The sequence below is a fragment of the Amia ocellicauda genome, chromosome 20, assembly GCF_036373705.1.
Source record: "Amia ocellicauda isolate fAmiCal2 chromosome 20, fAmiCal2.hap1, whole genome shotgun sequence".
In the NCBI taxonomy this organism is placed as follows: domain Eukaryota; kingdom Metazoa; phylum Chordata; class Actinopteri; order Amiiformes; family Amiidae; genus Amia; species Amia ocellicauda.
In genome coordinates, this window is record NC_089869.1 from 2,039,521 (window position 1) to 2,066,813 (window position 27,293).

The 27,293-nt window shown below is 41.2% G+C and overlaps 1 protein-coding gene across 1 annotated transcript in view; it reads right to left on the minus strand.

The window, feature by feature from the left end:
- Window positions 1-27,293, minus strand: part of LOC136715787 (Kv channel-interacting protein 2) — a 116,333-nt gene that overhangs the window by 14,238 nt on the left and 74,802 nt on the right. Inside the window, exon 2 of the mRNA XM_066693168.1 lies at window positions 8,167-8,291. Coding sequence (XP_066549265.1) covers window positions 8,167-8,291 — 125 coding nt within the window. The remainder of the gene's footprint in view (window positions 1-8,166; window positions 8,292-27,293) is intronic.

Consider the following 27,293-nt stretch of genomic DNA (forward strand, 5'->3'; position numbering starts at 1 on the left):
AGATTTAGGCAGATTTCGTGTCCCGCTTGATTACAAAGCCACCTGAAAGGCTGTGGGCTCATGAATATGCATGACTGGACTCGGGTAATAAGTAGTTATCAGATGGATTGATACATTAATCATATTAATAATAGTGGCACATATCATGTATGAATGAGATGTATTTAGATTGACTTAGCTGAACAGCAGCTTTTACATTCTGTAGAAGAAAAACTGTCCACATGCAAGCCGGGACGAGACCACCAATGTTAAAATAGCAGAATTTCCAATCTCATTCTTATACTATCTCTGCTTTCACCAACACATTTCACAACAAACATTATTGAATGAGTAATGGTTACATATTCCTTATTTCTGTTTCCAAATTTTAAAACACTTCTCATTACTAGGGCCTTGCGTTTTATGTGACTAATTGTATTGAGCTGCACTTCATTCCTTCCTGCAAAATGTGGTCATGTAGTCTACTTAATTAAACCACTTACTGAGTAATAATCCCCCGTTTCCTTTAATCATCTCAAATAACACTATGCAACACAATTTTTGTTCCTGGGTAGTAAGTGTTATTTCCCAATTGCTTATGCCTCAAAAGTATAGAAAATGGCTATTATTCCCCACTGAAGGGCCGTTATTAATGTTTTATATAAACTGTATTATGTTTTATATTAGAAATAATAATATGCAGACTGAGCAAATTAGATTTGTCAAGCTAGCAACAGGCAGTCGTCCTGAGGATATGCTCTGGACATTGTTCTCTCCACTTTGACTTCTGTTCATTATGATAAGAGGAACACCCAAACAGATAAATAGCCCACAGATACCAGTTTGCTTAGTGTTTGTTTGGGGTTTTCTGTTCTTCTCTCAAGGCTGAAGATGTTACATTATAGTGATTGATTACCTCATTGTTCATTGTTAAAGAAAACTGTGAGATTGGGCAGTTTGTATGCCACAACAGGAAAACACCTGCTTCCATGATCACCCCCCTCCTCAGGAAGACCACCACAAACATTCAGAAACCTGATCTCAAGACAACACTTTAGGGAAACCTGTGACTAACCCTGCCCACAGACCCACATGTCTTGCAATGTATAAAAGCTGTATACTTCTGTTGTTCAAAGAGTCTATGCTGAGAGCTCCCATGTTGGGGCCCTTGTAGGCCTGGCATGTTAAATAAATACATTTATCATCTTTGCATCAAGACTGGGTTCTTCACCCACAAACTTTGCTTTTGTGACCAGGACAGTGATATTTTGAAATGTACCTATTTCCAATGAGAAAACGGGCGATTTTGTGTCTTTTCATTCACATAAATTCAGAAAAAAACAACATATGAATCCAAATTATCATGTATTTATACTAAAGTAATACAAAAATGACTACAAAACATTTTGAAGTGAGTCGTTTTTCAAGATTTATGATTATACTGTAAATCACTTTCACGAATCAGCCCCCAAACATAGTCTCCCATCATGTTCTCCTTATACTGTCCTTGGTAGTGGTGTTTGAAGTCCAGTATATCCTGGTGGAAGCACTCGCCTTGCTCCTCCAAGTACGCTCCCATGTTCTCCTTGAATTTATCAAGATGAGCATCAAGGATATGGACTTTGAGGGACATCCTACAGCCCATTGTGCTGTAGTTCTTCACCAGTCTCAACCAGCTGCACATAGTTTTCGGCCAGGATTGCCCAGGAAGCCCCGAATCACTGCGCCAAAGCTGTTCCAAGCAGCTTTCTCCTTACTAGTGAGCTTCTTGGGGAATTCATTGCACTCCAGGATCTTCTTTATCCATGGTCTGACGAAGACACCGGCTTTGACCTTTACCTCAGACAGCTTAGGGAAAAAGTCTTGAAGGTACTTGAAGGCTGCCGACTCCTTATCTAGAGCACTGACAAATTGTTTCATAAGGCCCAATTAGATGTACAGTGGTGGCATCAGCACCTTCCGGGGGTCCACCAGTGGCTCCCACTTGACGTTGTTCCTCCCCATAGAGAACTCAGTCCACTGTGGCTAGTCCCGCCTGTGGTAGTGTGCCTTGGTGTCCCTGTTGTCCCAAAGGCAAAGATAGCAGGGAAACTTGGAAAAACCGCCTTGGAGACCCATCAGGAATGCCACCATTTTTAAGTCTCCTATGACCTCCCAGCCGTACTCATCATACTTCAAGGTGTCCAGCAAGGTCTTGATGCTGTTGTAATCCTCTTTGAGGTGCACTGAGTGAGCCAGGGGAAGAGGCGGGTACTGGCTTTGAGGCTCCTGGATGAGCTGTCAATGAAGAGGCACCACTCATTCTGGTTACAGGCGATTCTGATTGCCTCGAACAGACTGGTCACATTGTGGCAGAAGCAGAGCCCATCTTGACGGGTGAAGAAGCTGGAAAAAGGTTGGTGACGGGTTTCTCTCCTTAGCTCCACCTCTGAAATTGTCATCTGGGTCTACAACGCCTTCCTCGCTCTATGACTTGCTGCTCTCTTCTAAAGACGGCTGCTCTCTCTCCGGAGGAGTGGGTACGGGGAGGCAGTGTGGTACCGGGGTGATGGATGAAGGAAGGTCTGGATACGTGATAGCAGGTGTATTCTTGCCAGTCCAACATTTGGAAGGGTCCATCATGCAGAAGTAGAAATTGCTTGAGTGGTCAGTGGGTTTTCACCAAATTCTTGGTATAGCAAACTTCAAGGCTCTCTTTTCCCCTCTGTACCATCCTACAAAAATACATTTATTTCACCCATGACTAATGCGTAAGAGATTCTCGCAATATTTTTCATATATGATATACACTCACCTAATTATTATTAGGAACACTTGTTCAATTTCTCATTAATGCAATTATCTAACCAACCAATCACATGGCAGTTGCTTCAATGCATTTAGGGGTGTGGTCCTGGTCAAGACAATCTCCTGAACTCCAAACTGAATGTCTGAATGGGAAAGAAAGGTGATTTAAGCAATTTTGAGCGTGGCATGGTTGTTGGTGCCAGACGGGCCGGTCTGAGTATTTCACAATCTGCTCAGTTACTGGGATTTTCACGCACAACCATTTCTAGGGTTTACAAAGAATGGTGTGAAAAGGGAAAAACATCCAGTATGCGGCAGACCTGTGGGCGAAAATGCCTTGTTGATGCTAGAGGTCAGAGGAGAATGGGCCGACTGATTCAAGCTGATAGAAGAGCAACTTTGACTGAAATAACCACTCGTTACAACCGAGGTATGCAGCAAAGCATTTGTGAAGCCACAACACGTACAACCTTGAGGCGGATGGGCTACAACAGCAGAAGACCCCACCGGGTACCACTCATCTCCACTACAAATAGGAAAAAGAGGCTACAATTTGCACAAGCTCACCAAAATTGGACAGTTGAAGACTGGAAAAATGTTGCCTGGTCTGATGAGTCTCGATTTCTGTTGAGACATTCAGATGGTAGATGGTCAGAATTTGGCGTAAACAGAATGAGAACATGGATCCATCATGCCTTGTTACCACTGTGCAGGCTGGTGGTGGTGGTGTAATGGTGTGGGGGATGTTTTCTTGGCACAATTTAGGCCCCTTAGTGCCAATTGGGCATCGTTTAAATGCCACGGCCTACCTGAGCATTGTTTCTGACCATGTCCATCCCTTTATGACCACCATGTACCCATCCTCTGATGGCTACTTCCAGCAGGATAATGCACCATGTCACAAAGGTCGAATCATTTCAAATTGGTTTCTTGAACATGACAATGAGTTCACTGTACTAAACTGGCCCCCACAGTCACCAGATCTCAACCCAATAGAGCATCTTTGGGATGTGGTGGAACGGGAGCTTCGTGCCCTGGATGTGCATCCCAAAAATCTCCATCAACTGCAAGATGCTATCCTATCAATATGGGCAAACATTTCTAAAGAATGCTTTCAGCACCTAGTTGAATCAATGCCACGTAGAATTAAGGCAGTTCTGAAGGCGAAAGGGGGTCAAACACAGTATTAGTATGGTGTTCCTAATAATCCTTTAGGTGAGTGTATTTTTTCAATAACATTGAAATGGGCTGTAGGATGTCCCTCAAAGTCCATATCCTTGATGCTCATCTTGATAAATCTGTCAGCATAAGAGGAGCAAGGCGAGTGCTTCCACCAGGATATACTGGACTTCAAACGCCGCTACCAAGGACAGTATAATGAGAACATGATGGGAGACTACGTTTGGGGGCTGATTTGTGAAAGTGATTTACAGTATAATCGTAAATCTCGAAAAACTACTCACTTCTAAATCTTTTGTAGTAAGTTTCGTATTACTTTAGTATAAATACATGTTAATTTAGATTCATATGTTGTTTTTTTCTGACTTTATGTGAACGAAAAGACACACATTTTCCCGTTTTCTCATTGGAAATAGGTAAATTTCAAAATACCACTGTCCTGCTCACAAAAGCAAAGTTTGTGGGGAATAATAGCCATTTTCTATACTTTTGAGGCTTATTGCTTTTGCTGTTTCCAAATGTCAGGACACTTCTCATTCAATATTTGTATATATGAATTAAAAAGTAACAGCACTTCTCATTACTTATTATTTAAACATTGTTAAAAAGTAACATATTTCTCATTTCTTATTATTTACACAAACAACACTTACTCTGATCACGCTTAATAGTGGGCACCAAATCTTAATGAACTGCTGTATGAATAATACAGGAATAACATACAAAATGCCGGAAGGTGACAGGAGAGCTATTTTCATTAACCAGAATTGGAGAGGAGAGATTGAAACACACCAGCACCTCAGCATCCATGAGTTCAGCATTCATGAACTCGGGTATTCGCGAGGTAGCATTAAAATTTGAATGTTTTAAAAAGCTTTTTGGCTAGGAAGCTAACATGCCTGCCCTCTAAGTGTAAGGCCATGGGTTCGAATCCCGATAAAGATCTGAGTATCACAGTTTGCTTCCTGTCTTTTCCCTCTTCTGAATCCCTCATCCCCTCTTGCATCTCTCTTGACTGATTATTTCCTCAAGCATGCACTTGTATCACCACAAACTCAACCTCTCTAAATCTGATCTCCTCTTCTTTCCCTACTCCTCCTCACCTTCTTCTGATCTCTCCATTTATATTCCATTGGAATCTACCACACTCTCCCCCTCTTCTTCTGCTAAGGATCTAGGAGCCACCCTTGATCCTGCTCTATCCTACTCACAGCACATCTCTATGCTGACATGCACCTGCCAATTCTTTCTGAGTAACATACGCCAAATCTGCCCATTCCTCACCAACTACTAGACTCAGCTGCTCATCTAGACCCTAGTCCTCTCCTGCCTGGATTACTGCAACTCCCTCCTGGCTGGCCAGACTTCTATACATCCAGTCCAACTCATCCAATATATTGCTGCTCGTCTGGTGTTCTCTCTGCCTGGATTAGCATAAGCTATTCCACAACTCTGCTCCCTTCACTGGCTCCCAATTTGGACTGACATTCAGTTCAAGATTTTGACTCTTACTTGCCGTTACCTTGACTAAACAGCACCCAATTACCTTCAGACCCTCATCTCTTCTTACACTCCTCTCCGGTCCTCCTGCACCAGAAGACTAACTTTGCTCCCTCTCTGCTCCCCTTCCTCCAGAGACTGCTCTTTTTCGACCCTTGCCTCTAAGGTCACACTACTGAGGTCAGGACAACAGGGGTGGTCCCTGACCTTCTGGTGATTACTCAAGACACATCTGTCAGACTGTACTTGTAATAGAGCAGCTTATTCTCCCGAACTATTCTGCATGCTTGTAACTTGCACATTGTATACAACTATGCTTCATTATGCTCAGTGGCGTGGTTTCCCAACACGCAAACCTTGGAATTGCATGGGGTTCCGCGTGGCTAGTGCCTAGTAGTAGTATTACATTACAGCCTGAATTGCAAGTTGCAACAAAATCCTTAAGCCGTAATTTTTTATATCAAACCAAAGCACAGTTCTTCCTCATCTGCATTTTATGTAATTTTAAACCACAGAAGGCTTTAAACCAAGGCTACGTCCCTAAACATCCCGGCCTTGTTTCTATCATGTGACCACAGAAGCTTCAATGATTGTCTAGATCTAACATGCACATGCACTTTCGCAGTATCTTCACCAAGGACCCCTCAGACATACAGGAAGTAATTGCTCTTATGCTGAATGCCAACGGGAAAGACGGGAAAGATCACAATCATTCACACTATTTGTATACGTGCATAGCATGGTAAAGTAAAGTGCAGACACATTGCAGGGAATTAACAAGAGTGTATTTCTTATGCTATACAGTTGTTACTGGCAAGACATAAATAAAAAAATAATGCAAGTATCCTGGAATCCTCTTGTCTTGTCTCCTTAGTTTTTGTTTATTTCAGTTATTAATTTAGTGCCTGCTTGGACGCGACAATAATAATATCAATCCAGTGGTGATCGTGCTTTCAATATCTACTAAACTCTTAAACTCTTTACCCTGTGGAGATTATATTTATTACATAACCTTTTCCTTTTAACCTCTTAATCTGACAGATGGAGCTGGTACCCTTAAAAGGGCACCAAAAACTTATATTTCTGTTTAATATCAAGTATACTCTTCACCATCGTATTGTTCACTGAGTATTTGGTATCCCATAAAATCTGAGTCTCTCAGCTTTATGGTGTCATGCATTCTCTGAAATCAAATTACGTGGTCTGAATAGGAATAACAAATCTCAACAAATATTGACAATATTGACAGTCTGGAACCAGTCTACTGATAAAAACAAGACCATCTGTGTTTTGGTAGGAGCTACACACACCAGTACAGAGCTCAAAATGTCAGGAAGTTAACACTCTCTTTACAGCATATTAATACAAAGCTATTGTATATCATCTTTAGGGTGTTCTGAACATAACAAGCCTATTTGCATTACATTACATTATTTGTCGTTTAGCAGATGCTGTTATCCAGGGTGACTTACATTTGTACCCATTTATACAGCTGTGCATTTTACTGGAGCAATCTAAGTGAAGTACCTTGCTCAAGGGTACAACAGCGCTGCCCCAACCAGGATTTGAACCCACAACCCAGAGCCCTAACCACTACTGCACAGTACTGAATATTTGCAAATAAATCTGTTCAAATGTGAGAGATCTATTCTATATATGCCTGCGCCATTCCCCCACAGGGACAGCATAATGATATGTGACAAGAAAACTCTGGCTGTGGTGTCTGTGAGATGGCGTGTAGCCAATAAACTCAGCTTTCAAACAATATGCAGATTTGGTGGTTAGCCAATAGCATCTCTGGAAGGAATATCTGTGCCAAATGAAATGTAAATTGGATGAATATAAGTATATGTTGCAAAAGAGTTTAGTAATTATAATGTATATGGAACTTTAACAGCGATTTGTATTTTCCAAGTATATTGTATATTCTAAGTAGTTGGACTTTAAACGTTTATACCTTTGTGATATCTAAACAAGTAATACCTCTTATGAAACTACAATTCTCCTCAAAGATATATACACATCTCATTTCATAGACCACACACCCGGTCTGCAAGTCTATCAAAAAGGTACTTGTTTCCCCTTTGAATTAGGATGTATGCTTTGTATTTTTATATTAATTTTACTACTGCACTTTTGTAATTCTTAAATAGTTCTTTGTATTGATTACTAATGCACTTTTGCAATGCTTAACTTGAATTGTATATTGATTTGTATGACTGCATTTTGTAATACGTATGTAATTTCTCATGTCACTGGATAATAATAATAATAATAATAATAATAATAATAATAATAATAATAATAATAATAATAATAATAATAATAATAATAGTTTTCCTTTTAAGGCCGGCATTAGATCAAAACTTTAACCCGTACTCTAACAGAACACTACAAACCTGTACTCAGTGGTGGCTTTACTATTTTGTGATGGTTCTTTCTTCTAATCATAAATGTAACTGTTATGAAGTACAAGTTTGAAGTTCGCAATCAGTGGGTGGGTAAAACTGAATTTCATCTGACTGTAGATTTGGGGTTAGGCTTAAACATGTGATCATGGAGGTATCCTGCATTAATTCATTAGGAATTTGGAAACAGGATAGTAAAGTGTTACCATATAGTGTGAAGAAGGAGGAGGAGAGGAGAAGGAAATGAGAAGAGCAAGAAATAAAAAGGACAGAGAGGAGGGAACAAGAGAGAGGCACTGGAAGTAAGTCTCACATTTTTGAAGCCTCTGTAGAGGACCTGCAGCTCTTTCTTGGTGAACTTGGTCTGCTGCTGTAGCTTGTCTAGGCCCTCGGGTCGGTGGCAGACAGTGGAGAGCTCAAAGTCGTCCTCTATGCTGTCTGTGAGAGAGATAGACACGTCACCACTTGTCTCACCACTGTTAACCTGCTGGCTGCACACAGCTCCCACCTCAGACTCATCTCACTGGCAAAATCCAAATCAAGTCCTCCAACAACAGGTCAACTGAAATGTACTTCTTATTAACTAAAAAAACACTTTTAATGTGTAAAGATGTTAGTTTTTACTTGTAATTTCCCAAGCCACAAGACTGTCACCAAAGACATAATTTCAGCACCTGAACTCTCGTAAGGTTATGTCACACTTAGAGAGTAGAGCAGAGCATTTGAATGAAACCATTAAAACAACTCTTTCTATGCACGCTATAAGTGCATAAGTGTTTTTTTTTCTTCTTTTTACGAAATACTGCTCAGCTAACAATCTTCTTGAACATTGCTCTAGACAGATTGTATTCCCATAAAAGAGAACAACAAAATAAATATAGAATATAGCACACTGTTTATCTGGAAACCATACAGAAACAATATATAATTGATATAAACAAAATGTTTAGCAATTTACACTAAACAGTATCAGATAATCAAGGGAAAATAACTAAACACTATCATTGGAACTGAAACAGGGTTTTTCCATCATGTGGAAGTAGAGAATCTTTTTCAATGCAGACCCTGACTGGAGTTCCAGCTAAGTCAGCAAAACCTGGAGTCACTGTCAAGCTGCCAAGCCTAATCCCTGCTCTTCAAGCAGTGTCAGTGCAACCTTGACAAGGGCACCTGCTTGACCTCAATGATAATTTCAAACAAGACAAGTCATGCACACTTTAATAGCCATGTCAAAAAAAGCTGTTTCAAGCCACTCTTAAAATTTTGACTCAGGAAAAGATTATGTCATGCTCTCAGTAAGTTCACCTTGAAATAAACCAAATGTATGACCAAATGTATTTTGAAGAAGTATGAGATGGATTTTAAATTAATATCAGACAGACTGGCACTGTAAACTTCATATAGATTACAAAGAAAAAAAGAGCCCTAATTTTCCTGTGAACACTTCTGTTGTCACCCCTCTTCACTAAAACCAAATCCAGTTATCTTTTCATAATTAATTTAATGTAATAATCAACCAAATACTAAATTGCCGTGAAAGGAGAAAAAAAATAGATAAAAAGCAATGAATAGGTTAGGAATTTGTTTGATGTTAAAATGTCCTAAATCAACACCGGAGTAACATCAGTCAACATCTGTCCTTTTAGTTAGCCTAAAACCCACAGCCCTTAACAGCATTTCATCACAGACTTGGGGACGGGGATGGGGAATACAGCCCAGTTAAGATTAACACTTCAATTCTCTGCTCTAGCCCATCCCTCAGTGTCCCTCAGTAGGCATACAACGTAGTCATTAACACATAAAGACATTTTGTGTTTAAATACTGCACCTTTACCTTCCAAGTGAATAATACAAAGCAGTTAGAGTATTGTGATAACTCTTTGGTGATGTTATAGAATGTGTAAATATAAAATATAAACATTTATAAGGTGCATCTAATACATTTTGTGTTTGTTTTGGAAAAATGAATTCATTCATTAATTGACATTATGGGAATCGCCTTATTTTCAGGAGGGCAACAGCACCACATATTCATACATTCCATAACAGACACACTGTTAATATTGAAATATCATTAACATCATGATAACAGACTTATATAGCTAGTCTCAACACCTGGATGGGTGTTTGATGGCTTATTCCATCATTCAGAGGTTCAGTGTAAAAACATATCATCATATAGTCCTAAACTCCTAAGCACAAGGGCTCTGAAAAGTTCAGACTAGAGGCATGATCTGTTGCTGTGCAGTATTAAAAATAACATATATATATATATATATTATTTTTATTTGATAATGATACCATAATACAAATTCCCAAGTATATTATAACATCCGATGTATGAAGTCCTGGAATAGTAGCATTAAACATTTGAAAAAAAAAAAAATCAGTACTGTTAAGATGCAGTTAAAGGATGTTGTTAAGGATGTCACAAGAACCTTGATAAAGAACTAGCAAAGGTACAGGACACAATAATTAATCAGTGCAGATCTTAACTGGATCTTTTATTTTTATTTTAAAACATTGAGAAATGAAAGGTGTGTTGCTGATTCTGAAGTTTATAATTTAGATAAATGTCATAGTCATTTCTCTCTCACTTTCTTGCCATGGTATTAGAAAGCCTTGGACCTGAATGCTCTTTTTTCTACATGAAGAAAGACAGAGGCTTTAGTTTCTGTCAGAATGGCATAATACATACAGCTGTTACAACAGGAGGTGCTGGGTTACAATACCATCTACCTGAATTTACAGCATTTTAAGCAATAATTGAACCATATGTGCTTTTAATCTTACTGCACATGCTGTTTTCAATGCTCAGTTCACTTATTTGCTATGACTTCTGTTCTGCGGGCCTGGAACTGACCTGGTGTTTCAAGTTGCCGCTAAATCAGTAACACTTTAGCAATAATAATACATTAAAAAGACTGTGAATACTTCAGTTCTCAAAAAGGTTCTGTTCTTATGTATTTTTTACTTATTTAGCAGTGACACCAACTCAGTTCCAGGTTGGCACCTGGTTGAAAACAGCACTCAGAAACACCAGTAAAATGTTTTTGGAATGGATGGTAATAGGAACCTTAACTCTGCCTAGGTTACACCAGAGTCCTGCCTCTGAGGCTCTGTGATGACGGAGAGAGAGGGGGAGAGAGATCGAAAGAGGCACTTGCATTCACTGACTGAGGGGGTGGTGCTGGGCTGGCAACAAGGCAGCAGTTTGAGGAACCTCTGCTTTATGGTTTTTTTGCTTTGGCTGGAGGGAGCATGTCCTGCAAATCACCAACCACAGCACACAGAAAGAGAGAGAGAGAGAGAGAGAGAGAGAGGTTAGACATAGAGCAGAGCCTACACCACAATAAAACACCTACAATCACACATACAGCACTCACACACACATGCTCAGTGGATTCACTGTAACGCATATCCCTCAGCATGCAATCAAACATGGATACACCTGCTCCCAACACACACACACACATACAGAAACACTTAAAGGTCAATATTGTGTCCTATAGTACAACTTTTTGAAAGTTTAAAATAAGTGAATGTGCCTTTTAAAAGTATCTACTTATTGCTTGGTCTCACTCGTGTAAGACAACACAAAGGAGACTACACTGGGTCTTGATAAAAGCTTTGAATATCCTGAAAGGTATCAATAAACACAGGATCAACACAGAAACAAGGACAAGTGAAAATTGGGAAAAGGGATGTTTTTTGGGACTGAAACAGGAGGCACTCATTGCACTAAGGATGGTGGGAGTCTTGAACAAGCCACATTGTTGAAGCAGATTCCCCCTGAGTCTTCAAAAACAAACACCTGGAGAGCATCTTCATTTACTACCAACCAAATGAGTGAGCTGGACTGAGCCCTCTTGTTTATATGTTCCTTATATTCTTGTGTAACATGCAATAACTAACAATGGCAATATTGCAAATCCCCCATATACATTTTCAATTTGGCTCTGAACACCAGCCAGCAGTTGATGTAAATCACCCGTTCCTCACGAATTCTACATGCATCGAAGCACCAAGAAGAAAATTGTATGCAATCGAGGCCACTGAGGACCGCTTCTGTAGCTCCCGGAGACAAAGGCATATGCATTGAGCCTCCACGAAATAGTCCGCTATTGTAGTCTATGGAACAACTACAGCAGGTACATCTTACATCTCGCAGCTTCCAGGTGCCGCACACGAATGTTTTAAACCGCCTGCTCCGCGTCTCCAGAAACCGATATGCCTTTGTTTAAACCTTATATCTCACAGCTTCCAGGTGCGCAAATGGCATGCTTTAGCCCATGGGCTCCGCACTTCCAGAAGCCGCTATTCACTTGCATTAGCCTTATTCTCTCAGTTCCGTGTGAAACAGCACTGCATTTGTCGCCTTTCATTTGATCCCATGGAGAGGCAAACGGAAAGGCTACATTTTAAACATGTCATGTCTTGAAGGAGCCTTTATTTATACATGTGTGTATTTCTATATATATGTATATGTAGTGTATTTAAGACAATGTAATAGAATGAGGACAGGTTCATGCGCTCTATATAGAAGCTAGGTGCCGCCTCCAGAAGCCGCAATACACCTGTTTCAGCCTTATTTCACTCAGCTCCCAGGGGTCACACACTACATGTTTTAACCCTCCGGCTCGGCGTTTCCAGTAGCCCATATTGCTTTAAGAACATAAGAAAGTTTACAAACGAGAGGAGGCCATTTTACCCATCGTGCTCGTTTGGTGTCCATTAATAACTAAGTGATCCAAGGATCCTAACCAGTCTATTTTTAAATGTTCCCAAACTTTCGGCTTCTACCACATCACTGGGGAGTTTATTCCAGATTGTGACTACTCTCTGTGTGAAGTGTCTCGTTTTCCATTTTGAATGCCTTGAAGCCCAATTTCCATTTGTGTCCCCGGGTGCGTGTGTCCCTGATGATCTGGAAAAGCTCCTCTGGTTTGATGTGGTCGATGCCTTTCATGATTTTGAAGACTTGGATCAAGTCCCCACGTAGTCTCCTCTGTTCCAGGGTGAAAAGGTTCAGTTCCCTCAGTCTCTCCGAGTAGGACATTCCCTTCAGACCTGGAATAAGTCTGGTTGCTCTCCTCTGAACTGCCTCTAGAGCAGCAATATCCTTCTTGAAGTGTGGTGCCCAGAACTGTACACAGTACTCCAGATGAGGTCTAACTAGTGCATTGTACAGTCTTAACATTACTGCCCTTGTTTTAAATTCTACACTTTTGACAATAACAATATACCCTAGCATTCTGTTTGCCTTTTTTATGGCTTCCCCAGATTGTTTGGATGGAGAAAGTGAGGAGTCCACATAGACTCCTAGGTCTTTCTCATGCGTTACTTCATCTAGATCTGTACCTCCCATAGTGTAATTATAGTGGACATTTTTGTTACCTGCATGTATTACCTTGCACCATCCACATTGAATTTCATCTGCCAGGTGTCAGCCCACAACTGAATATTATCCCTTTGAATAACCTGTGCCACCGAGATCTGCTGAGCCACCTATTTTTGTATCATCTGCAAATTTTACAAGTTTGCTAATTATCCCAGAGTCCAGATCATTAATATATACACTCACCTAAAGGATTATTAGGAACACCATACTAATACTGTGTTTGACCCCCTTTCACCTTCAGAACTGCCTTAATTCTACGTGGCATTGATTCAACAAGGTGCTGAAAGCATTCTTTAGAAATGTTGGCCCATATTGATAGGATAGCATCTTGCAGTTGATGGAGATTTGTGGGATGCACATCCAGGGCACGAAGCTCCCGTTCCACCACATCCCAAAGATGCTCTATTGGGTTGAGATCTGGTGACTGTGGGGGCCAGTTTAGTACAGTGAACTCATTGTCATGTTCAAGAAACCAATTTGAAATGATTCGATCTTTGTGACATGGTGCATTATCCTGCTGGAAGTAGCCATCAGAGGATGGGTACATGGTGGTCATAAAGGGATGGACATGGTCAGAAACAATGCTCAGGTAGGCCGTGGCATTTAAACGATGCCCAATTGGCACTAAGGGGCCTAAAGTGTGCCAAGAAAACATCCCCCACACCATTACACCACCACCACCAGCCTGCACAGTGGTAACAAGGCATGATGGATCCATGTTCTCATTCTGTTTACGCCAAATTCTGACTCTACCATCTGAATGTCTCAACAGAAATCGAGACTCATCAGACCAGGCAACATTTTTCCAGTCTTCAACTGTCCAATTTTGGTGAGCTTGTGCAAATTGTAGCCTCTTTTTCCTATTTGTAGTGGAGATGAGTGGTACCCGGTGGGGTCTTCTGCTGTTGTAGCCCATCCGCCTCAAGGTTGTACGTGTTGTGGCTTCACAAATGCTTTGCTGCATACCTCGGTTGTAACGAGTGGTTATTTCAGTCAAAGTTGCTCTTCTATCAGCTTGAATCAGTCGGCCCATTCTCCTCTGACCTCTAGCATCAACAAGGCATTTTCGCCCACAGGACTGCCGCATACTGGATGTTTTTCCCTTTTCACACCATTCTTTGTAAACCCTAGAAATGGTTGTGCGTGAAAATCCCAGTAACTGAGCAGATTGTGAAATACTCAGACCGGCCTGTCTGGCACCAACAACCATGCCACGCTCAAAATTGCTTAAATCACCTTTCTTTCCCATTCAGACATTCAGTTTGGAGTTCAGGAGATTGTCTTGACCAGGACCACACCCCTAAATGCATTGAAGCAACTGCCATGTGATTGGTTGGTTAGATAATTGCATTAATGAGAAATTGAACAGGTGTTCCTAATAATCCTTTAGGTGAGTGTATTAGAAAAAGCAAAGGCCCTAGTACTGATCCCTGTGGAACTCCACTAATAACCTCACTCCAGTTAGAAGCAACTCCTCTAATCGACACCCTCTGTTTCCTATAAATCAACCGGTTCATAATCCATCTACTTACATTACCCTGAATGCCTACAGCTTCCAATTTGAGGATCAGTCTTTGGTGTGGAACCTTATCAAAAGCTTTCTGAAAATCTAAGTATGTCATATAATATGCTTTCACGTGATCTGCAGCTGCAATTGCATGTTAATAAATTAGAAAGACATGATCTTCATCATAGACCTAATATGCACACTGAAAGGTTAACACATGTATCGCACAGTGCGGAGTATCAGATGCGGCCGCAGGTTCGTGTCCATCTTCGATCAGGAAAAGAAAAAACGATGAATGCGCTTAATGCAGGAGAAAGGGAGTGGATTTGAGCTGCGTATAAGGCTCACTACAACACTGCTGATTATGCTACAGCGTGATTGGTCAAAAGTATCCAGCAGACCTGAAACATGTTAATTCCACGTAGATATATGTAATTCCTCTCTCCAATTATAATAAAAGTAACAGGATATGTGGGAAATGTAGCATAGTAAAATGTAAATTATTTTGTTCATAATTGTAGTGGAGTAAAAGTAGGCACAAATAATAAATACTTAAGTAGAGTACAAATACTCGAAACTACTTAAGTACAGGAACAAAGTATCTGTGCTTCGTTACCTTACACCCCTGCCTGTTTGTACAGGTCCCATCTATCCCAGAAGAAAGACCAATGCCCCATAAATCTAAAGCCCTCTTCCCTACACCAGGATTTCAACCACCTGTTCAACTTAGAAAACTACTGTGGAGGTTCTGCTCTTTAGTTTCTTACCTAACTCTTTAAATTGTCTTGCAGAACCTCTGGCCTACCCTTTCCTATGTCATTGGTTACAATGTGGCCCATGACAAGTGGATCCCCCCCGGCTTTGGCCAGTAGCCCATCTACTAGTTTAGGGAGATCTGCAACCAGAGCACTAGAACACACTGTGTGATCTACACCTCTAAGAATTGAGTCTCCTACTATAACTACCTCCCTCTTCTGGGGGGGAGTGGGCACCATGGTGCTCTGGTGCTCAACTGCCCCCCCATCACCCTCTGAGCTGTCACTGTCCAACTCAATGTCCAGCAGTTGGAACCTGTTGGGCAATTCTAGCTCTTGGGGTTTCTCTAGGGGTTGGGCATGCCCTTTCCTGCAGTTACGACCTACTGTAACCCAGTAGTTCTCTACGCTGTCCTGCTCTGAGGTCTCAACTTTCCTAGGTTTTGGCGTGCACACCATTTCTCTCATGGGCTGATTGACCAATTATTCTATATCCCTAATACAGCGCAGATCAACAAGCTGAGCCTCAAGATCACGAACCTTGATCTCTAGGATTTCAACCTGTCGACAACATTCACAAATGAAACCTTCTTGGATGAGTTCATCCAGGAAGTCAATCATTCTGCAAACCTGAAACTGTAGTGCCCACATTCTTCTAAATGTTAGTTGTTTTTTTTTGTTTTTGTTTTTTACGTCTCTTGGTTCCTGTTGCCTTGTCAACTGCTTAACTTTTGTGAGCGAGAAACAGCGCAGCTCTTTCTCAATAGCTGCTTTAAGTAGCTTTTGTCTACCTACCCCCAATTCACACCTAACTGGCCACACCTGGCTCCTCCTGCAACAGAATTCCTGCTAGTCCTTGACAAAATCTCCTTTCTACAACCTGTTTACTTTCACCAACTCAGCAGCTGAACTGAATTGACTTCAATTTAGGCAAACTACAGACAATGCTAACTTCAATTAAGGAAAACTTAAAACAAAATGAGCAATGCTAAGACTGGTCTGAAACTAGTCAAACAACAAGATGGCTGCCTCTCACCTGTACTCTCTTGTCTCTGTCTGTGGCAACTTGTAAATACTTCTATTTAGCCTTACTGGTGTCAGTTTCGTCTCTTACAGCACTCCATTTCTCACATTTTATGTGATCCTATCGAGGGAACAATATATATGTGTATATATTTATTTTAATACCCAAGACCACGCAATAACAGGGCCATGGAGAGACTCAGATGAGGGGGGGTGTTAGACTATAGTGCAGGGCTGTGAATGAATTGTCGGGCGAATCAGCCCTGGCTACCCCTCTCCTCTGCACGTCCCTGTTTTCCATCCAGATTCTACCATCGATGCCCTATTGTGTCTCACATGTTTAAAATGTAGCCTATCCATTTGAATCTCCATGGGATCAAATGAAAGGCGACAAATGCAGCGCTGTATACGTAACTGAGATAATAAGGCTGAAGCAAGTGAAAGCCAGTTTCGGGGGGCCTGGGAAAGCATAAGATAAAGCAGCATTTTTATGCCACTAGCGGGGACCTGCGGTAGTTGTTCCATAGACTACAATGGGGGGCTATATCGTGAAGGTTTAATGCATATGCCTTTGTTTCCGGGAGCTACAGGGGCAGCCCCCACTCGCCGCGATTGCATACAATTTTCTTCTACTAGGTGCTTCCATGCATGTAGAATTCGCGAGGATCGGGCATGTAAATCAGTCTGCAACTTTCCAGCTATGACCATCTGCTATGAACTCTATACTGAAAAACTGAGGTGACAAATGCTTTTCCATATTAGTCCTGACTGTGAATGTCGTAATGGGGAGCTATGCATTCCACCTAACAATGGTATAATATTGTAGTGTTAATTATAACTGGTATATGTTAGAGATTATATGTTCCACAAAGGGGGGGTTGGGGGGGATGAATGGCTGATGTAGGTACAAGTGGTGCTATGAAATGCTATTTTATTTCAAAAGCACATTCTTCTCTTGCTGCTGAAGTATAATCAAGTGTTGATCAAGACATTTATCTTAAATGACTTAACAGCATATTGAGGTAAGTCCTTGACCAGTTAATGACGTATATAAATGTTTTGAGTTTTTTTTGTCTTAAATTACTTCACTGAAAGACAAAGACATATCTTTGACATTTGCTTGACTATTTTAGTAGCAACAGCTCTCCATAATCGGCCTTACTGGCCTTTGCTGAGCTCACCTTCCTCCTATCGTGCTTCTTAATTGATTATTTAACCCCAATGAGAGAGACACAGACAGGCTCACAATATCTACTGGATCTAGGAATAGGTGGCTTAAGGCTCATATTGCTGTTACTGTTATGTTATTGTCTGTTCTGTTTAAATTTGGTGTCTTGGTTATTTTATCTCAGGGTCAGGACACTCAACTTCTGTCAAGCTGTTGATAGTTAAGATATTTTCACAGTGTATATTGATACCTAAAGCCTGGTCAGCTTGTCCTGGCTGTGGGTTTAAGTAACTGCCCTCTCTGAATGCTGTTGAAGATAAATGCATAAAATGTGATTCCTAATTGACAGCAGTTTACTGCAGTTATATTCCAAGTTTTATAAGCTACAGCCTGTATATAACTCATTGGCAGGTGAATGGGATGGACATGCCAACCCCAAAGACTATAATAAAATGGGGCTCCCTAGTCGCTACACAGGCAGAATCCTCCACTTGGAGTCCAGACCTATAGCTCAGCTGGTACCAATCTATGTCATAGACAACTGTGTCCAGGATTCCCAATGTGTCATTATGCAATTGGCTAAGCACTGTTAAGATTAGGTGGGCTCATCAGAAATTTCTCTGCTTGGTCATTCAGCAAGGACCCTTGTGATTTATAGGGTGACTGTGAGCTCTATAGTGTTATCACTGCAATGTTCTAGCTCAGCTGTTTGAAGTGTGAAAATAAGCAGACTGAACTGACAGCACATTTCAGAGGACATGTATCTTGCAATTGTCTCCTGTGTTATTACGATTGGAGAGCCAAGCTGATTCAAAATTGTGGGGATAAAAATAATATAGCCGATTCTGAAAATTAATTAATAAATAAATTGCTGATGCTCTGCTCAGTACAATTCACACAAGAGCTTGCAGATTATTAGCTGAAACTTTTTTTGTGTGACACACGTGTGTCTGTCTATGTGTGTGTGTACATACAGTGAGGGAAAAAAGTATTTGATCCCCTGCTGATTTTGTATGTTTGCCCACTGACAAAGAAATGATCAGTCTATAATTTTAATGGTAGGTGTATTTTAACAGTGAGAGACAGAATAACAACAAAAAAATCCAGAAAAACGCATTTCAAAAAAGTTATAAATTGATTTGCATGTTAATGAGGGAAATAAGTATTTTATCCCCTATCAATCAGCAAGATTTCTGGCTCACATGTGTCTTTTATACAGGTAACGAGCTGAGATTAGGAGCACTCTCTTAAAGGGAGTGCTCCTAATCTCAGCTCGTTACCTGTATAAAAGACACTTGTCCACAGAAGCAATCAATCAATCAGATTCCAAACTCTCCACCATGGCCAAGACCAAAGAGCTGTCCAAGGATGTCAGGGACAAGATTGTAGACCTACACAAGGCTGGAATGGGATACAAGACCATTGCCAAGCAGCTTGGTGAGAAGGTGACAACAGTTGGTGCGATTATTCGCAAATGGAAGAAACACAAAATAACTGTCAGTCTCCCTCGGTCTGGGGCTCCATGCAAGATCTCACCTCGTGGAGTTTCAATGATCATGAGAACGGTGAGGAATCAGCCCAGAACTACACAGGAGGATCTTGTTAATGATCTCAAGGCAGCTGGGACCATAGTCACCAAGAAAACAATTGGTAACACACTACGCCGTGAAGGACTGAAATCCTGCAGCACCCACAAGGTCCCCCTGCTCAAGAAAGCACATGTACAGGCCCGTCTGAAGTTTGCCAATGAACATCTGAATGATTCAGAGGAGAACTGGGTGAAAGTGTTGTGGTCAGATGAGACCAAAATTGAGCTCTTTGGCATCAACTCAACTCGCCATGTTTGGAGGAGGAGGAATGCTGCCTATGACCCCAAGAACACCATCCCCACCGTCAAACATGGAGGTGGAAACATTATGCTTTGGGGGTGTTTTTCTGCTAAGGGGACAGGACAACTGCACCGCATCAAAGGGATGATGGACGGGGCCATGTACCATCAAATCTTGAGTGAGAACCTCCTTCCCTCAGCCAGGGCATTGAAAATGGGTCGTGGATGGGTCTTCCAGCATGACAATGACCCAAAACACACAGCCAAGGCAACAAAGGAGTGGCTCAAGAAGAAGCACATTAAGGTCCTGTAGTGGCCTAGCCAGTCTCCAGACCATAATCCCATAGAAAATCTGTGGAGGGAGCTGAAGGTTTGAGTTGCCAAACGTCAGCCTCGAAACCTCAATGACTTGGAGAGGATCTGCAAAGAAGAGTGGGACAAAATCCCTCCTGAGATGTGTGCAAACCTGGTGGCCAACTACAAGAAACGTCTGACCTCTGTGATTGCCAACAAGGGTTTTGCCACCAAGTACTAAGTCGAAGGGGTCAAATACTTATTTCCCTCATTAACATGCAAATCAATTTATAACTTTTTTGAAATGCGTTTTTCTGGATTTTTTTGTTGTTATTCTGTCTCTCACTGTTAAAATACACCTACCATTAAAATTATAGACTGATAATTTCTTTGTCAGTGGGCAAATGTACAAAATCAGCAGGGGATCAAATACTTTTTCCCTTACTGTATATGTTTCTAAGAGTGTTTAAATTGGTTTTGGATGGTGTATTAACATATAAAGGAATTACTTGTTTTCTTGATTTCAACATGATTATTGTGCATTTGTATTAGACACTGTCTGATAAGAACATGTTTTAAATTATAAACTAAACTGATTTTGTAATTTACCTGTTGAAATTGTTTATAAAATATATGTTACGCTCAATTCATTGTGAAGGGGTTTGGGTATGAAGTGGGGTAACAAGGAGCTGCCCATCTTGGAACTGGATTTAAACAGACAAACCAGAAAATACAGTTCCACAATTAAATGCATAAAAAACACTCAATCACACACAAAATTGGGAATGTGTGAACACACACAAACACAAACACACACACACACACACACACACACATGCATACACACTCATGCTTAATTTAAAGTCATTAGCATGCAGTAACAGTGATCTCTTTCCAAAAGTGGATATATTTGCTGACCTGGCTTTAAAGTTAATTTTCCTTCAAAATTGTTTGGATGATACAATAAGACTATCAGGAAAGATAGTCATCAGTGTAAAACCATCAAAAACTAAACATTGCTAACCAAATGAAGTGCCACTGCACATATGACATATCATGAATGCCTTATTCAATGATCAGGGTTTCCTATTTTTTAGTTTTGAAAACAAACTTGTTGCTCTGACAAACCTTTATAAGTTAAAGTTACTGTATTAGTCAAAGAAAGCTTTTGCAGTTGTTTTGCTGTATGGTAGGAAAAGTTTTCCACAAACCAAAACAATGTAGAATGTTTTCACTTGTGATCTCACTAAAAAGTTTAAGTTCTCACCTTTTATAAAAATCAGTACAAAGCCTGAACCAAATCCAAAATGTAAAGAACAAAGACACATGCAGATTAAATGAAGGTTATTATGATACCATGAAACCTTTGAAACTATTCACAGGACCTGCATTTTGCACCACTTCATTTTTAATAATAATAGCCTAATTCGTTTATCTCTGTAGCAACTCTGGTTTAACTAAAAGACTTGAAACTGAAAAAAATATTATGTGAGTCTTTGTGGCCATTCAAGAAATTAAGCAGCAGGCAAGCTCATAATTTTGCAATTTTTGTGAAAATGTTTTTCTATTATAAAGGCACTGAGGAGGATACAAAACTATGGTTATTTTTACTATTACTTTTATTATCATGTCACCTTTAATGTGACATTAATAACTAGAAATAAAAATAAATTTATAAAAAAAAGAACTAACCGGTTCAAATCTTGTAGACCACTAGTCTACTACTCACAACGATCAGCCATAACATTATGACCACCTGCCTAATATTGTGTAGGTCCCCCTTTTGCCGCCAAAACAACCCTGACCCGTCGAGGCATGGACTCCACTAGACCTCTGAAGGTGTGCTGTGGTATCTGGCACCAAGACGTTAGCAGCAGATCCTTTAAGTCCTGTAAGTTGCGAGGTGGGGCCTCCATGGATCGGACTTGTTTGGCCAGCACATCCCACAGATGCTCGATTGGATTGAGATCTGGGGAATTTGGAGGCCAAGTTAACACCTTGAACTCGTGATTCATCAGACCAGGCCACCTTCTTCCATTGCTCCTTGGTCCAGTTCTGATGCTCACGTGCCCATTGTAGGCGCTTTCGGCAGTGGACAGGGGTCAGCATGGGCACCCTGACTGGTCTGTGGCTATGCAGCCCCATACGCAACAAACTGCAATGCACTGTGTGTTCTGACACCTTTCTATCAGAACCAGCATTAACTTTTTCAGCAATTTGAGCTACAGTAGCTCGTCTGTTGGATCGGACCACATGGGCCAGCCTTCACTCCCCACATGAATCAATGAGCCTTGGCCGCCCATGACCCTGTCGTCGGTTCACCGCTTTTCCTTCCTTGGACCACTTTTGATAGGTACTGACCACTGCAGACCAGGAACACCCCACAAGAGCTGCAGTTTTGGAGATGCTCTGACCCAGTCATCTAGCCATCACAATTTGTCCATTGTCAAAGTCGCTCAGATCCTTACGCTTGCCCATTTTTCCTGCTTCTAACACATTGAGGACAAAATGTTCACTTGCTGCCTAATATATCCCACCCACTGACAGGTGCCATGATAACGAGATTAGCAGTGTTATTCACTTCACCTGTCAGTGGTCATAATGTTATGGCTGATCGGTGTATAGTGTTCAATTAAATATATATATATAATTAGGTAGTTTAGTCTAGAAACTAAATGAAATGTACTAATTTTTACTATCTCGGTCTGTTACAAATATTTGAATTGACTATGATTTACGTCAAAGGACTAGAAAAAAGTACAACAAATATAATAATGTTTTTGCCTAGTTAATTTCACAGTATAAAAGATTAGAAATATGAAGAACTGCTGTAAACATGGCATACAAATACCATTTATTAAAACTGCATCTAATACACTTGTATATACTTCAGTACTTGCTATGCACATTTTGCAGCAAATACATTTATGCTGAAACTCTACAATAAGACTACAGTAAGCTACTACACTATGTTGATCATCCTGGATTATAATACAGGACTGATAGTTAGCTCTCAAAACAATTCTATCTACTTATGCCTAAATTGAAGACCTTCCATTCCGGAACACCAGACATACACTAATAAATAATATTAACATGTTCTGGGCTCAGGGAAGTCATAAGACCTTTAATATGTTTTATATTTTTAGACCTTTCAAAAAGGTCAGAGACAAAGAAAATACAAACAACAGCGTTTATTGAAGGATGTTTTGTCAACCAGTGCAAGAGACTGTAAGACAACAGCTGCAAAAATAAGAACACAATGATATATCATTGCAAATCAAACCAATTATAAGATAAAACAATTGTCTTTTTCCTCTTTATAGCCACTGACAGAGACCTTAATTTTAATAGGAATGTAAAACCTGCAAACATGAAAATAAATGAGAATTCTGGTCCTCTTTTTATACACTGCTTCAAACTTGCCTTTTTGCTCCTGATACTATAACATTATTAACTGCAAGGAACACTTACTGAATGAGCAGTTCAACTCAATGACATTAAAGTCAATTTCCTGCAATGCCCCTCAACTGAATTGTGCAAATGTATTTTGTTCTTAACTACTAAGAAATATGTAATAATAAAAACATGGTTCCACACTGTGCACCCTGGCCCTTCCTGCATCCAGTCCAGAAGAATAAATCTCAAACTAATTCTCAAAACAAATCTCACTTCTGCCCACTACATCCTCACATCAATCAGAAGCAATCTCAGAGAACTATGACTGTCACGTCTCAGAACAGAAACAACAATACTGACAATCTGCTTCATACTTTTAGTTTCGTTCCACCTAGCCCTACAGCCCAAATTGCCCAGAACACAATCTGAGGCTGTGTAGATAAGAATCTACAGTAAACAACTCAACTTACTCTTCCCTCTTTTTCTCTCTTGCATCAGAACCTTCATAGTCATAGGGATAAAAGCCATGGTGGAAGAAAGAAGAAGAAAAGAAAAAAGGGATCCAGAATCTGGCCAATTCTTTTCTTTCCTTTCCCCGGCTTCTCTCTCTCTCTCTCTTTCTCTCTGTCTCTCTCATCCTCATCTCCCTTTGATGGTTTTCATTTTTGCAGCCCCCTCTGCACTCCCTACGTCATGTGGAGCCTCAGTCGCCACATGTCACAGACCTCCAGTCCCCAGATTAATGTCCTCATCACTGTGGCAGAACCTGGCAGCCCACCCTGTGTCTGGTGGACTGCCCCCTCAGACAGTGAATTACAGAGGGACAGGAGGAGGACAGTTGCCTGCTTTAACCGGCTACCTCTGCTAATAGGATGTGTCCGGATACTCTACAGATAGATTGATCTGCCAGTTTGCTAACCTGAAAGATGACCTCCAAGCATGTGCAGATACATCCGATCACAAACTTACACAGTTACACACAGACACAAATCTTGCTTGCATTTGCATTTGCATTCAGCGTCTGTGTAATGCTTATTAATTCAGTTTTTCTGTAAGCTGCAATTAGTGCTTTTTATGCCTCTAGTTTCACAGTACCCATAGTACAAACAGGAATAAAAAGTACTGTAACCAGTTAATTAAAGTATATATATATATATATATATATATATATATATACACTCACCTAAAGGATTATTAGGAACACCTGTTCAATTTCTCATTAATGCAATTATCTAACCAACCAATCACATGGCAGTTGCTTCAATGCATTTAGGGGTGTGGTCCTGGTCAAGACAATCTCCTGAACTCCAAACTGAATGTCTGAATGGGAAAGAAAGGTGATTTAAGCAATTTTGAGCGTGGCATGGTTGTTGGTGCCAGACGGGCCGGTCTGAGTATTTCACAATCTGCTCAGTTACTGGGATTTTCACGCACAACCATTTCTAGGATTTACAAAGAATGGTGTGAAAAGGGAAAAACATCCAGTATGCGGCAGTCCTGTGGGCGAAAATGCCTTGTTGATGCTAGAAGTCAGAGGAGAATGGGCCGACTGATTCAAGCTGATAGAAGAGCAACTTTGACTGAAATAACCACTCGTTACAACCGAGGTATGCAGCAAAGCATTTGTGAAGCCACAACACGTACAACCTTGAGGCGGATGGGCTACAACAGCAGAAGACCCCCTGGGTACCACTCATCTCCACTATAAATAGGAAAAAGAGGCTACAATTTGCACAAGCTCACCAAAATTGGACAGTTGAAGACTGGAAAAATGTTGCCTGGTCTGATGAGTCTCGATTTCTGTTGAGACATTCAGATGGTAGAGTCAGAATTTGGCGTAAACAGAATGAGAACATGGATCCATCATGCCTTGTTACCACTGTGCAGGCTGGTGGTGGTGGTGTAATGGTGTGGGGGATGTTTTCTTGGCACACTTTAGGCCCCTTAGTGCCAATTGGGCATCGTTTAAATGCCATGGCCTACCTGAGCATTGTTTCTGACCATGTCCATCCCTTTATGACCACCATGTACCCATCCTCTGATGGCTACTTCCATCAGGATAATGCACCATGTCACAAAGGTCGAATCATTTCAAATTGGTTTCTTGAACATGACAATGAGTTCACTGTACTAAACTAGCCCCCACAGTCACCAGATCTCAACCCAATAGAGCATCTTTGGGATGTGGTGAAACGGGAGCTTCATGCCCTGGATGTGCATCCCACAAATCTCCATCAACTGCAAGATGCTATCCTATCAATATGGGCCAACATTTCTAAAGAATGCTTTCAGCACCTTGTTGAATCAATGCCACGTAGAATTAAGGCAGTTCTGAAGGCGAAAGGGGGTCAAACACAGTATTAGTATGGTGCTCCTAATAATCCTTTAGGTGAGTGTATATACATATACAGAGGTATACAAAAACTACATTGATCATAGTTTGTATGTACTTCAATATTTGGTATACCAGCACACAAACTGTTTTCTAAAGTCTGTAAAGGATTGCACATTCTGTACTTAAAATGTGCAAGATATTGTAGCCACCCTCTGTTGATCTACAATGCTCAAAAAAATTAAGGGAACACGTAATCATCACAGTATAACACCAAGTCCATTAAACTTCAGGGATATCAATCTGTCCAGTTAGGAAGCCTAAGCGATTGTGAATCTTTGTCACCTGTTTTGGTCCAAATGAAAGTGACAACAGGTGCACTGGAGAGGCAACAGCAAGACAACCCCCAAAAAGGGAATGGTTTTGCAGGTGGTGGCCACATACAATTGCTCTTTCCTTATCCTTCCTGACTAATTCTTCTCTAGTTTTGCGTTTTGCTAGTGTCCTTGTCACTACTGGTAGCATGCGGCGGTACCTGCAGCCCATTCAGGTTGCACAGGTAGTCCAGCTCTTCCAGGATGGCACATCCATATGTGCCGTCGCAAGAAGGTTTGCTGTGTCTCCCAGTACAGTCTCAAGAGCATGGAGGAGATACCAAGAGGTGGGCCGTTACACGAGAAGAGCTGGACAGGGCCGTAGAAGGGCATCAACCCAGCAGCAGGACCGTTATCTGCTCCTTTGTGCAAGGAGGAAAAGGAGGAGCACTGCCAGAGCCCTACAAAATGATCTCCAGCAGGCTACTGGTGTGCAGAAACAGACTCCATGAGGGTGGCATGAGGGCCCGATGTCCTCTTGTGGGACCTGTGCACACAGCCCAGCACCATGCAGCTCGATTGGCATTCGCCAGAGAACAACAGAATTGGTAGGTCTGCCATTGGCGCCCCGTTCTCTTCACAGATGAGAGCAGGTTCACACCGAGCACATGTGACAGATGTGAAAGAGTCTGGAGATGCCGTGGTGAACGTTATGCTGCCTGCAACATCATCCAGCATGACCGGTTTTGGCGGTGGGTTAGGGATGGTCTGGGGAGGGTCAGACAAACCTCCACATGCTAGCCAATGTTACCCTGACTGTTAGGTACTGGGATGAAATCCTCAGACCCATCGTCAGACCTTACATTGGTGCAGTGGTCCCTGGGTTCCTTCTGGTGCAGGACAATTCCCTGCCTCATGTGGCCAGAGTGTGTAGGCAGTTCCTGGATGACAAAGACATTGATGCCATTGACTGGCCCTCACGTTCACTAGACCTGAATCAAATTGAGAACCTTTGGGACATTATGTATCGGTGCATCCGACGCCGCCAAGTAGCGCCACAGACTGTCCAGGAGCTCACTGATGCCCTGATCCAGGTCAGAAGATCCCCCAGGACACCATTCACCATCTCATCAGGAGCACGCCCAGACGTTGTCAGGAGTGCATACAGGCAGGTGGGGGCCATACACACTACTGAGTCACATTATGATCTTTAATATATTTCCTTCTTCGAAATCCGGTGTGATTTAAGTGTTCCCTTATTTTTTTTTAGCAGTGTAGTTTATAGACACATTTCTTGAACATTGTCTGAGGCACACCGTGAACACTATTTAAATACAGTGCAGACTGCCCTATCATTCAGTTTTGTGTAAGGAATGAAAACCAGCAGTGACTTGCCAAAATAGTCAAAGTTGTCATTTT